General features: G+C 44.8%; 1 protein-coding gene across 4 annotated transcripts in view; it reads right to left on the bottom strand.

Moving 5' to 3' along the window:
• The window catches only part of RP1 (RP1 axonemal microtubule associated), a 312,070-nt gene that overhangs the window by 183,892 nt on the left and 114,336 nt on the right, over positions 1–13,842 (bottom strand). For all 4 annotated transcript variants that reach the window (XM_072151901.1, XM_072151900.1, XM_072151899.1 and 1 more), the window contains exons 22-23: positions 12,679–12,833; positions 10,379–10,437 (exon numbers count right to left, since the gene is read on the bottom strand). In XM_072151901.1, coding sequence (XP_072008002.1) covers positions 10,379–10,437; positions 12,679–12,833 — 214 coding nt within the window. The remainder of the gene's footprint in view (positions 1–10,378; positions 10,438–12,678; positions 12,834–13,842) is intronic.

Below are 13,842 nucleotides of genomic sequence, written 5' to 3' on the forward strand. Positions count from 1 at the left end.
ATTTTCACGATTGTAAACATAGAGAGGGAAAGCTGAGATTTCGCCTGATTGATAGAATTCCGCCTCTTAGGTGGTGATAGGATGAAGCTTTTAAAAAACCGGGAACTTGAATGGATTTTCAAGTTGAATACTCGTAAACCCAATGGGCTAAATGTGGACTTTAAGACTAGTGGTCTCTTCTGAATACTGACTTGCCTCATTTTTGCTCCTCTGTTCCTTGTTGATTGTAACTTTCCGTGTAGGTTATGCTGTTTACCAGATGATACTAATTGTACTTTTCTCTTCTTTTTTAGATCACTACTGGCACCAGTGCACTTAATCACCATTACACTATAGTGGACACCGTCTGTGTACCCCTCCTTTGGCTCTAAAAATTTATTTTTCTATAATTTTTTCTTTTGTTTTCTCTATATATTGATTAAAACCGCCTTCTTCAATTTTTTTGTGTCATGTATTGGTGAAGCAGATCTAAGGTTCATCTGGCCTCATTTTGTGCATGTAGCACATCTTCCTGTATACCTGATGGTGTGGTTAGGACTCTTTTTATTATTATCTCGCATTCCTTTGAGTTTATGGGTTTAAGAGATGATCTATGTGATATTTACCTGGTTTCCATTCGACATTTCTCCTTTGGTACATATTTACCACTAGGGCTTCGCTTGATGTCTGTCTACTAGTGGGCGGGACACACCCGACCTGGGGGTGGAGATGGACACATTTCCACCGCAAGGTGATGGGATTCTCCCTGCGTACATGAGGTACACTGTAATGAGCACATCGTGTAACGTTACCCACACATTATGTGACACAACTCTTCTCTTTATTAGTTAGCCCATATTTTGTGGTGGTGCGGTTACCATGGCACCTATACCTGAGTACCATTTATTCTATGCACTGTTAATCCAGGTTCTCAGTGTCTGAGATTAGACCCTACATGTATTTTCTTAGATAATATGCTCCATTCCCTGTTATACTGGATTATTGGTCATATACCAGCCAGCGCTGACTGTATTTCCTCTTTCTACACTTACGGCAATAGCTCCAGCTGATTGGATATTGGGAATAGGGGGCCCCTCTTCTAAGATGGTGCACACCGAAGCATCTATAGACAATGCGCATGCGCCACATGCGCACATCATGACCTTCTAGGCAATTCCTTCTCTATTATGGCGCGTATTGAAGCACTGATAGCTTATGCGCATGCGCGATAAGCGTATACCCTGATCTGCTCTCCAATACTATTCACTGACATGCGCAGTAGCGCCCTAGAGAAGCCGTTTGTTTTGAACCATGCCAGGAGGTGGACCCCACACAGGTGAATATTACCAGTAGAGATGAGCGAACATACTCGTCCGAGCTTGATGCTCGTTCGAGCACTAGCGTACTCGAAACTGCTCGTTGCTAGGACGAATACTTCGCCCGCTCGAGAAAATGGCATCTCCCGCCGTTTTGCTTTTTGGCGGCCAGAAACAGAGCCAATCACAAGCCAGGAGACTCTGCACTCCACCCAGCATGACGTGGTACCCTTACACGTCGATAGCAGTGGTTGGCTGGCCAGATCAGGTGACCCTGGGATAGACTAGCCCCTGCCCGCGCTGCTCGGATCATTCTGTGTCTGGATGCCGCTAGGGAGAGAGCTGCTGGTCAGGGAAAGCGTTAGGGTGTTCTATTAGAATAGTGTTAGGCAGGAGTGATTCTACAAGAACCCAACAGCCCTTCTTAGGGCTACAATAACGTTATACTTTTTTTTTTATTATTTGCTTGTGGCTGGGCTTGCTGGCACTAGTAGTGCAGCTAGTACCATATTGTGAGGAATTTGTAGGGGGACTTGCTACCGTTGTGTTTAGCTCTTAGTGACACGCATATCCACCTCAAACACCGTAGTGGGACAATTTATTAGGGGTTTGATTAGAATTAGGCAGAGTCTGCTGATTTATTTTTTTTTTTTACCTTTATTTCATTTTATAGCTCAAACTCATCTTGCAAAGCAGTGTGCTCTCATTGTAGGCTACAAAATAGCCAAAGGAGAACCCCAACGGCTTACTTAGGCCTACAATAGCGTTATATTTCCCTTTTTTTGTTTGCTTGTGGCTGGCCTTGCTGGCACTAGTAGTGCAGCTAGTACCATACTGTGAGGAATTTGCTGGGAGACCTGCGACCGTTGTGTTTAGCTCTTAGTGACACGCATATCCACCTCAAACACCGAAGTGGGACAATTTATTAGGGGTTTGAGTAGAATTAGGCAGAGTCTGCTGATTTATTTATTTTTTTTTACCTTTATTTAATTTTATAGCTCAAACTCATCTTGCAAAGCACAAAATCCAGTTGTGTGCTGTCAGTGTAGGTTAGAAACTAGCCATAGCAATAGGATAGCATCGTTTTGTTAAAAAAAAAAAAAATAAATAAAAAAAAAATAAACACAAAAAAAAAAATTTTTTTAAAGTTTACACTTTAATTTGGAAAATGTTTAACCCGAGGGCTAGGGGTAGAGGACGAGGGCGTGGACGCGGGCGTCCAACTACTGCAGGGGTCAGAGGCCGTGGTCCTGGGCGGGGTGAGACACCACCTGCTGATGAGGGAGCAGGGGAACGCCGCAGAGCTACACTCCCTAGGTTCATCATGTCTGAAGTTACTGGGACTCGTGGTAGAGCACTGTTGAGGCCAGAACAGTGCGAAGAGGTGATGTCGTGGATTGCGGACAATGCTTCTAGCCATTTGTCCACCAGTCAGTCTTCCACGCAGTCCACCCATGTCACCGAAATCAGCACTCCTCCGGCTCCTCCACCTCAGCCTCCTTCCCCCCAGTCTGCCCCCTTCCAGCTAAATTTGGCATTTGAAGCGGCATACTCTGAGGAACTGTTTTCTGGACCCTTCCCACAGTCACAAACCACTTGTCCGGTTGCTGCTGAGCAATTTTCCGATGCCCAGGTTTTCCACCAGTCGCAGTCTGTGGGTGATGATGACATTATTGACGTAGTGGAAGAAGTGTGTAAAGAGGTGTCGGACGATGAGGAGACACGGTTGTCAGACAGTGGTGAAGTTGTTGTCAGGGCAGGAAGTCCGAGGGGGGAGCAGACTGAGGGATCGGAGGATGATGAGGTGACAGACCCAAGCTGGGTTGATAGGCCGGGTGAACACAGTGCTTCTGAGACGGAGGCGAGTCCTATAGCAGAACAGGTTGGAAGAGGCAGTGGTGGGGCCAGACGGAGAGGCAGGGCCAGAGCTGGTGCATCAGCGCCAAATGTTGCCCGTAGTCAAGCTCCTGTGGCGAGGGCTAGATTTTCAGAAGTCTGGAGGTTCTTTAAAGAAACACCGGATGACCAACGGACTGTGGTGTGCAACCTTTGCCAAACCAGGATCAGCAGGGGTTCCACCACTACTAGCTTAACTACCACCAGTATGCGCAGGCATATGAATGCTAAACACCCCACTCAATGGCACCAAGCCCGTTCACCTCCGGCCGGGCACACCACTGCTCCTTCCCCTGTGTCATCTGCTAGTCAGCCCCCTGCCCAGGACTACGGCCCAAACACCTCCCGTGCGAAAACCCCATCTTCGCCTCTACGATCCTCCATAGCATCCACCAGCGTTCAGCTCTCCATACCCCAGACGCTGGAGCGCAAAAGGAAGTATAGCGCAACCCACCCACACGCCCAAGCCCTCAACGTCCACATCTCCAAGTTGCTTAGCCTGGAGATGCTGCCCTATAGGCTGGTAGAGACCGAGGCCTTTCGAAACCTCATGGCGCCGGCCGCCCCTCGGTATTCGGTCCCCAGCCGCCACTACTTTTCCCGATGTGCCGTCCCAGCCCTGCACAAGCACGTGTCAGAGAACATCATCCGTGCCCTGACCAACGCCGTTTCTGACAAGGTCCACCTGACCACGGACACGTGGACGAGTGCTGCCGGGGAGGGCCACTATATGTCGCTGACGGCACATTGGGTTAACTTGGTGGAGGCTGGGACCGAGTCTGACCCTGGGGCTGCTCATATACTGCCAACGCCGAGGATTGCGGGGCCTACCTCGGTCCAGGTCTCAAAGGCCTACTATGCCTCCTCCTCCTCCCACCCCTCCTCCACCTCCTCCTCCTCCGAATTACCATCCGTGGGCATGGCGCCATCAGTCGGTAGCTCTAGGCACAGCAGCAGTGCCATTGCTAAGCGACAGCAGGCGGTGCTCAAACTGCTGAGCCTAGGCGATAAAAGGCACACCGCCCAAGAGCTATTACAGGGCATCACGGCGCAGACTGATCTGTGGCTGGCACCGCTAAACCTGAAGCCAGGCATGGTTGTGTGTGACAACGGCCGTAACCTGGTGGCGGCTCTGCAACTCGGCAGACTGACACATGTGCCATGCCTGGCCCATGTGTTAAATCTCATAGTTCAGCGTTTCCTCAAGACATACCCCAATCTGTCTGATTTGCTCACAAAGGTGCGCCGCATCTGTGCGCATTTCAGGAAGTCCAGCACAGATGCTGCCACTCTCAGGGCAGCGCAGCGCCGCCTCCAACTGCCCGCTCACCGACTGTTGTGCGACGTGCCCACGAGGTGGAATTCAACATTAACCATGTTATCCAGAGTTTACCAGCAGCGCAGAGCGATTGTAGACTGCCAGATGTCAACTTCCACCAGAACTGGTAGTCAGGTCAGTCAGCTTCCTCAAGTCTACAATGAGGAGTGGACGTGGATGTCTGATATCTGTCAGGTGCTGAGTAACTTTTAGGAGTCAACACAGATGGTCAGTGGCGATGCCGCCATCATCAGCCTCACCATCCCGCTGCTTGGCCTGTTGAAAAACTCTCTGGTCAGCATGAAGTCGGAAGCTTTGCGCTCGTCACAAGAGACGGGGGAAGAAGATTCCCTTGTTGATAGCCAAAACACCCTTAGGTCTGTTTCTCAGCGCATATCGGAGGAGGTGGAGGAGGATGAGGAGGAAGAGGAGGAGAATGTTGGCGAGACAGAAGAGGGGACCATTGTTCAGTCCTTCACTGTTCAGCGTGTATGGGCAGATGAAGAGGAGTTGGAGGAGGAGGAAATGGGCAGTCAGGCCAGTGAGGGGAGTGAATTTTTGCGCGTTGGGACTCTGGCACATATGGCAGATTTCATGCTAGGCTGCCTATCCCGTGATCCTCGCGTTCAAAGAATTTATTCCAGCACCGATTACTGGGTATTCACTCTCCTGGACCCACGGTACAAGCAAAATCTTTCCACTCTCATCCCTGGAGAGGAAAGGAGTGTGAGAATGCATGAATACCAGCAGGCCCTGGTGCACAAGCTGAAACAGTATTTCCCTTCTGACAGCGCTAGCGGCAGAGGGCGTACTTCTGCGGGACAAGTAGCAAGGGAGAGTAGGCGAGCTGGCAGCTTGTCCAGCACTGGCAGGGGTACGCTTTACAAGGCCTTTGCCAGTTTTATGTCACCCCAGCAAGACACTGTCACCTGTCCCCTGTCTCGGCAGAGTAGGGCTGATCTTTACAGAAAGATGGTGAGGGAGTACGTAGCTGACCATACCATCGTCCTAAATGATCACACAGCTCCCTACAACTACTGGGTTTCAAAGCTGGACATGTGGCACGAACTGGCGCTGTACGCCTTGGAGGTTTTTCCTGCCCTGCCGCTAGCGTGTTGTCTGAGCGGGTTTTCAGTGCAGCTGGTGGTATCATCACCGATAAGCGTACACGCCTGTCGACTGACAGCGCTGACAGGCTGACGCTTATCAAGATGAATAAAGCCTGGATTTCTCCGGATTTTAATTCTCCAACAGGTGAAAGAAGCTCAACCTGAATAATGTATGCACTCCTCCTCCTCATTGTCCTCCTTCTCCTCCTCTTTGTACACTAAAGTATAGGAAACTGGCTATTTTTTGCCAGGGCCAACTGGCTCTAGCTATAGTACTCTATGCATTTAATTTTTCTGGAGGGCCACCTACCCGGTCCTCTGTTTTAAGCAATTTTTGGGAGTGCCACATACAGGCACTAAATCTATTTAATTTTTCTGGAGGACCACCTACCTGCTCCTCTGGTTTGAAAACTTTTTTGGACTGCCACATACAGGCACTCAATTTATTTAATTTTTCTGGAGGACCACCTACCTGCTCCTCTGGTTTGAAAACTTTTTTGGACTGCCACATACAGGCACTCAATTTATTTAATTTTTCTGGAGGACCACCTACCTGCTCCTCTGGTTTGAAAACTTTTTTGGACTGCCACATACAGGGACTGTCCAAATTAAATTGTCTCCATAGCAGCCTCCACATGTCGTCTTTTTAGCTGGCTCCACACGTTGTCTCCATTGATACCTCCACACATCATCACCATAGCTGCCTCCAAAAGTCGTCCATATAGCTGCCTCCATACATGGTCTCCTTATCAAACGAACTGTGTCAGGCAGAATTTTGGGTTGTTTTCATGGATTCCACATCAAACTTGTTAACTTTGTCGCCACCCTGCTGTGTAATCCACAAAATATACTGGCAAACTTTTATCATTTACCAATATTATTTCAGCGCTTCTTGCGCATCTGTTTACATTCCCCTCACCCGCCATATCCTAAACTTATAAGAACGCTACTACACTTGATCTTATACAAAAGGTTCTTAGAAGTGCTGTTTGGGGAGTAGCCTAGAGACAGAGGCTTGGATTGGCGAAAGCTCGCCTGGCAGCGGAGCGCCATCTCCGTCTCAAGATCCAACTAACATAGTTTTAACTGCAGCACCTTTAATCTACTTCTAGTTCACCGCCTCCATACATCGTCCCCTTATCAAACGAGCTGTGTCGGGCAGAATTTTGGGTTGTTTTCATGGCTTCCACATCAAACTTGTTAACTTTGTCGCCACCCTGCTGTGTAATCCACAAAATATACTGGCAAACTTTTATCATTTACCAATATTATTTCAGCGCTTCTTGCGCATCTGTTTACATTCCCCTCACCCGCCATATCCTAAACTTATAAGAACGCTACTACACTTGATCTTATACAAAAGGTTCTTAGAAGTGCTGTTTGGGGAGTAGCCTAGAGACAGAGGCTTGGATTGGCGAAAGCTCGCCTGGCAGCGGAGCGCCATCTCTGTCTCAAGATCCAACTAACATAGTTTTAACTGCAGCACCTTTAATCTACTACTAGTTCACTGCCTCCATACATCGTCCCCTTATCAAACGAGCTGTGTCAGGCAGAATTTTCAGGTGTTTCACCAGATACATAGTGGAACGCGGCCATTCCGTCGCCGCCATGCTGGAGACCTGAAGTTGCAATCATAGCAGCGCAATATGGATGCCCCATACTGTCGCTCTTAATCATGGAACCATTTCCGTAAAAACAATTAAAAATAGAACCACTATGCTATTCCATTATTCCTAGGTGAAATATTCAAACGACCCGTCCTGCTTTGAAAATTATAATTTTTTCAAAGTAAACGCTTCTGGCCCCCAGGCCCATTTTGGGTGGGGAGGAGCCGAGAGACAGGGGCTTGGACAGGCGAAAGCTCGCCTGGCAGTGGACCGCCAGCTCCATCCCAAGATTAGGCAGCCTCAGAGGCATCCATGCATGCTGCCCCTGCTGTTTCCTGTCCATTTTGCCTCCACGATCCTCCACAGCGTCCACCAATGTCTCATTTCAACTCTCTATACCCCAGACGCTGGAGCACGAGAGGATATGCAGCACATCATCCCCTTATCAAACGAGCTGTGTCAGGCAGAATTTTCAGGTGTTTCACCAGATACATAGTGGAACTCGGCCCATCTGTCGCCGCCATGCTGGAGACCTGAAGTTGCAATCATAGCAGCGCAATATGAATGCCCCATACTGTCGCTCTTAATCATGGAAGTCGTCTCCATGGCTGCCTCCACATGTTGTCCCCTTATCAAAAGAGCTGTGTCAGGCTCATTTTTCGGGTGTTTCACCAGATACGTTATGGAACTTGGTCACTATGTCGCCACCATGCTGTGTTATCGACTAAATATACCGTCAACCTTTTGTTCACATAGGAAATCATTTCACCTCCTTTGGTGAAACCTGAGTCCATTTCGGGTATGTCGCCATGAGACTCTCTAGCCTGCCACTGCTGCCTCTGCCTCTGCATGCCGTCCCCTATAGTGTTAGGGTCAATTATTGGATGTTTTAGATGCTATCTAGCCTCATTCGGTCACTCTGTCATGGCCATGCTGTTGCCCATAATTTTGGCATGATGGTGTGATTAAGCAGCCTCAGAGGCATCCATGCATGCTGCCCCTGCTGTTTCCTGTCCATTTCTGTGGTGTTTCCATCCTTTTCTGAGGTTCCCAGGTGTTTGGCCAAGCTTCCCTGTGCAGAGCCTTGGTCCCCTTGAAAAATGCTCGAGTCTCTCATTGACTTCAATGGGGCTCGTTATTCGAGACGAGCACTCGAGCATCGGGAAAAGTTCGTCTCGAATAACGAGTACCCGAGCATTTTAGTGCTCGCTCATCTCTAATTACCAGTAATAATATGAATATATATATTGATACACTATGGCACATGTTTACATGGTATTGTAAATGGATCACTTTATGATTTGCTTATATATTGTCCACATATTGCTTAAAAATGGATTGATGATGCACATGATTGTATATTTTCTATGTATATGCAATGTTTGCTTTTATGTATGATGTCATTACACGGCGACTATATATACTTGTGGATATCCTGACACACATTGCTTGACAAAGGCTGAGAGTACAGCCGAAACGTTGCGGGAGGTGGAATAAACACTCAAGTTTTTTCACTACTTTGGAGTGCTGCCTGTCTTCATTTTTTGGATACCTATTGAACTGAGGCTGGTGAAAGTGAGGATAGCACCCATAACATTCTGTTCTAAGGACTGTGCTACTATTTTTTCTTTCTTTTTAATATATATATATATATATATATATATATATATATATATATATATATATATATATATGGAAAGCCTCTTCCTCATCCTATATAGTATCTGATGTATTTCTCAGCTTTCAGGCTCTGATTGCTTTACACTCCAGCTCATAGAGCTTTGTGGTGCTTTCTCAGCTGTCATTTACAATGACCTCACTCTGCACTGCTCAGCACAAGGTTTCACACCACATGGGTGACACGTCATCCCCATATCTGTGCATTTCACAATACTAGGAATAGTCAGATTACAGATAGTTTAATTAAATACATTTAGTATACCTTATACATCATTCATTTGAATGTCTGGTTATGACAGCGATTGACAGCTGTAGATGTTAATAATTAGGACTGTCTACTGGACTCCACAGCATGTGTTGAAGTGAACCTGCCACCATTTTAAAAATGCCTTATGACTCATAGTCATAACACCAAAATAACTTTATAACTAACATTTACCAAATGTCTACTTTATGTCCTTTCATTTTTGTAGGATTTTATGAGTCATAGAACATAGGTGCGATTTTTCAAATTTTCATAAAAAAATATGAAATCATGCTTTTGAGGGACCTGGTCAGCTTTTTCAAGTGACTTAGGGAGGCCCAAATAATAGCTAAACCCCACCATTTTAGAAACTTCATCCCTCAACGTTTTTTAAAAAAATGAAGTTTATAAAACCTTTAGTTGTTTTACAGGTGTTAAAACAAAATCAGGAGCAATTTTAAAATTTTAATTTTTTTTGGCTAAATGAATGTATTTTCCAAAAATTTACAAATTCTCAGTTGAGTGAGAAATACCACAACGTTCCACAAGATTTGATATCCAATGTCACCCGAGTATAATAACACCCCATATATGGTGGTAACCTGCTGTATGGGCACACGCCAGGGCATTGAAGGGCAGATTATGCATTGTCCTTTTTTATTGGCTTTACAATCTTAATTTTTTTTGGCAATTTGGACATATAAGAGCTTATTTTCTGAGAGATTAGATGCACTTTACAAATACTTTACTTTAGCTTACTGATGAAATTTGATTAACTCTTGAATATATGGAGTAAAAGAAAATCATTAATTCTGGTTTCGGATTTTTTTGCATATTTTTGGGCCGTTCACTGGACCATAAAATAATATGTTAGCTTTATTCTATGAATCACTAGGATTATGGTGATTTCAGTTCATTTATATAGTTTTTAATATATCTTTAGAATTTTACTGAAGAAAAACTAATATAGAAAAAATCTAATTTGTTTTAGTATCATCATGTTTTCCGGGAAATAACTTTGGTATTTTTCGGTTGACAGAGCTGGTTTAGGGCTTATTTAGTGTTGAGTTGTTCTTTCATTGGTGCCATTTTGGCGAACATAACTTTTTTTAATCCATTTTTGGTTCATTTTTGTGAAGGGCGACTTACCCTGATCATAAGCCACCGATAAAAATTCCTTAAACTACATAATAAATAGCAAAATTATATTCTCTATTTGAAATGTTTACCTTGCTTCAACAATTCAACCTCAGAATGAAGAGATCCTTGAGACATATATGGAAGCCACCTATACAAAGAAGAAATGATACATTTTACTTACGGCTGTGAGAAAAATGTATAACCTTTTATAAGGTGTAAATAATAATAATAATAATCTTTATTTATATAGCGCCATCATATTCAGCAGCACTTCACAAATATTAGGGGTCATATACAAATATAATATTACAGTACAAACAGTCATATGGAACAATAGGAGTGAGGGCCCTGACAAGAGCTTACAGTCTATGAGGATGAGGATGAGGGGGAAACACAAAAGCTTACAATCTATGAGGATGAAGGGATGACACGAGAGCTAACACTCTATGAGGATGAAGGGATGACACAAGAGCTTACTGTCTATGAGGATGAGGGGGTGACACAAGAGCTTACAGTCTATGGGGATGAGGGGTGACACAAGAGCTTACTGTCTATGAGGATGAGGGGGAAACACAAAAGCTTACAGTCTATGAGGATGAGGGGGTGACACTAGAGCTTACAGTCTATGAGGATAAGGGGGTGATACGAGAGCTAACACTCTATGAGGATGAAGGGATGACACAAGAGCTTACAGTCTATGAGGATGAGGGGGTGACACAAGAGCTTACAGTCTATGAGGATGAAGGGGTGACAAAAGAGCTTACAGTCTATGAGGATGAGGGGATGACACAAGAGCTTACAGTCTATGAGGATGAGGGGGGAAACAAGAGCTTACAGTCTATGAGGATGAGGGTGACACAAGAGCTTACAGTCTATGAGGATGAGGGGGGAAACAAGAGCTTACAGTTTATGAGGATAAGGGTGTGACACAAGAACTTACAGTCTATGAGGATGAGGGGGTGGCACAAGAGCTTACAGTCTATGAGGATGAGGGGGGAAACAAGAGCTTACAGTCTATGAGGATGAGGGGGTGACAAGAGCTTACAGTCTATGAGGATGAGGACGTGACACAAGAGCTTACAGTCTAGGAGGATGAGGACGTGACACAAGAGCTTACAGTCTAGGAGGATGAGGACGTGACACAAGAGCTTACAGTCTATGAGGATGAGGACGTGACACAAGAGCTTACAGTCTATGAGGATGAGAGGGTGACACAAGACCTTACAGTATATGAGGATGAGGGGGTTACACAAGAGCTTACAGTCTATGAGGCTGAGGGAAGACATAAGAGCTTACAGTCTATGAGGATGAGGAGGTGACACAAGAGCTTACATTCTATGAGGATGACGGGGTAACACAAGAGCTTACAGTCTATGGGGATGAGGAGGTGACACAAGAGCTTACAGTCTATGAGGATGAGGAGGTGACACAAGAGCTTACAGTCTATGAGGATGAGGGGGTGACACAAGAGCTTACAGTCTATGAAGATGAGGGGGTGACACAAGAGCTTACAGTCTATGAGGATGGGGGGTTGACACAAGAGCTTACAGTCTATGAGGATGAAGGGGGGACACAAGAGCTAGTTTGATAATTGATACTTTCCGCCTCGATTCCTTATGGTTTCCTTCTCTGCTTACTGTCATTGTTTATTTCCTGTGGATAAAGACCGGTCCATAGTCATGTCATGTCACACAGGTGTGCGGCTCGTTATATCACAGAGAGTAATCAGAGTTGTGTAATATTACGAGCTGTGCACCTGTGTGACATCACATGACCAGGGACAGATTTCTATGCATAGAAAAAAGCAATGAAGCTTCCTGTTTAACCCTTCAACGCATTCCAATGTACATGTACGCCATAATGCCTTAAGGATGTATGAAGAGAGCTCACAGGCTGAGCCCTCTTCATACATGGTGGGTGTTGGCTGCATTATGCCAACATGCAGCTATATAATGTTCGCTGTGGTCCCGTAGTAACCATGATGATTGAGCCATATTGTGCACATGAGAATGAAGCATTAGAAATGCAGTTTTGGGGTACTTGATGTACTCTTTGGGTACTTGACAATCCTTCCTAACAGCTGAGGTTTGCTATACTATTATGTATAACACTGTGGGTCTCGGCAGGGTTAAAATGGAAATTTTTATTCTGAGCTTAAAAAATAAATGTGTTGAAAGAATGAATGCCCATGTGACAAGCCGAAAGATCTTAAGGAAATGAAAGTGCAAATACTACTGAAAACCTGTATTGTGACACACAGGCTCTGGAATATTGGTCGGTTCAGATTCCATAAAACTGACATCAAACATATAAGTATCCTTGAGGGAATACAGATATACAGCATTTAGAAATGCACAAAGTAGAATTGTGATGGTATGAATAATGTTACCTCTCACAATTGAAGATATATTCAGAGAGTTGGCCCTGCTCCCTGATGATTACTTTCTCACAATACCAGTACTGTGACTTGTGATTGGCCCGGCAGCCGAGGAGCGCTCTCTGGAGCTTCCCGAGTGACACAGCTTCAATTTCAAACACATCAACCTAAGAAACAAGAGCAAAGTCGAATGTGAGGAACCACTGCATAATACATCCACTGCTCATTTACTTGTACTACCATTGTCGGCTGTATTATACTGCTGTGTCGTTCCGTGAGAAAATTGATTTTTCTACATGTCTGTTTGTGAAAGAGGAACATCAACCTTAAATTATTTTTCTTTCATGTTACTGCACTAAATCATTTGACTTTGAAAAAAAGCCTATCGATAAGGCATATTTAATGCCTTGTAACCATTTTCATGACTTAACCCACTCAGGGAGGTTGTATTAAGTTGTCTGGAGGCTCATTCATTCATTTATGACGTCTAAACACTATACATTTTGCATATAGACCCATTGATTTCTAGGGGTCTAATCACATGTTTTTTAATGGCTGTGTGGACTGTTTTAGGATGCGCTATTTCTTCATGTGGACAATGGACATTTCTCACATGTGGACCACGTCCCCCTGAGGCATCAATGGAAGGGAGAAGAACAGGCTAAAATAAAGTCATCCGGAGAGAGCCCAGGGTACAATCGCAAAAGCCTTTGAGGAGGTCTGACATAACAGATGCCTAAAATAATTTGCAGCCATCTCTGCAAACAACACTCTCCCATTACACAGCACAATCATACAGCAAGAGAGCACAGTAAGCAACCGCTACCGCCAGATGTGCTTCCCCACTTCTACATTGCATAACTCCTCCATCCCAAAAACAATCAAGCTTTAAAACCAAATAGTGGCTAAAACTAAGTTCCAAATATAGTAACCCCCCCACCTCAATCCAACCCCCCCCAGAAGGATATTACTGTACTATCTGTTCCTGTTCTATTGTAATATAATGTACTGTTTATTTTCTCTGTGATATAAATGGTGTCAGGAACCTTGAGGTACAAATAATTTTCCATTGGGATAAATAAAGTTTTATTTATTTATAGAAGTCAATGGGGGGCATTGATCATGGCCTTTCAAATGTAAAGCTGGCAGTGTTTTTTCTGGCACTTCTATATTTCT

This window comes from Engystomops pustulosus, chromosome 5 (genome assembly GCF_040894005.1).
Source record: "Engystomops pustulosus chromosome 5, aEngPut4.maternal, whole genome shotgun sequence".
NCBI lineage: Eukaryota > Metazoa > Chordata > Amphibia > Anura > Leptodactylidae > Engystomops > Engystomops pustulosus.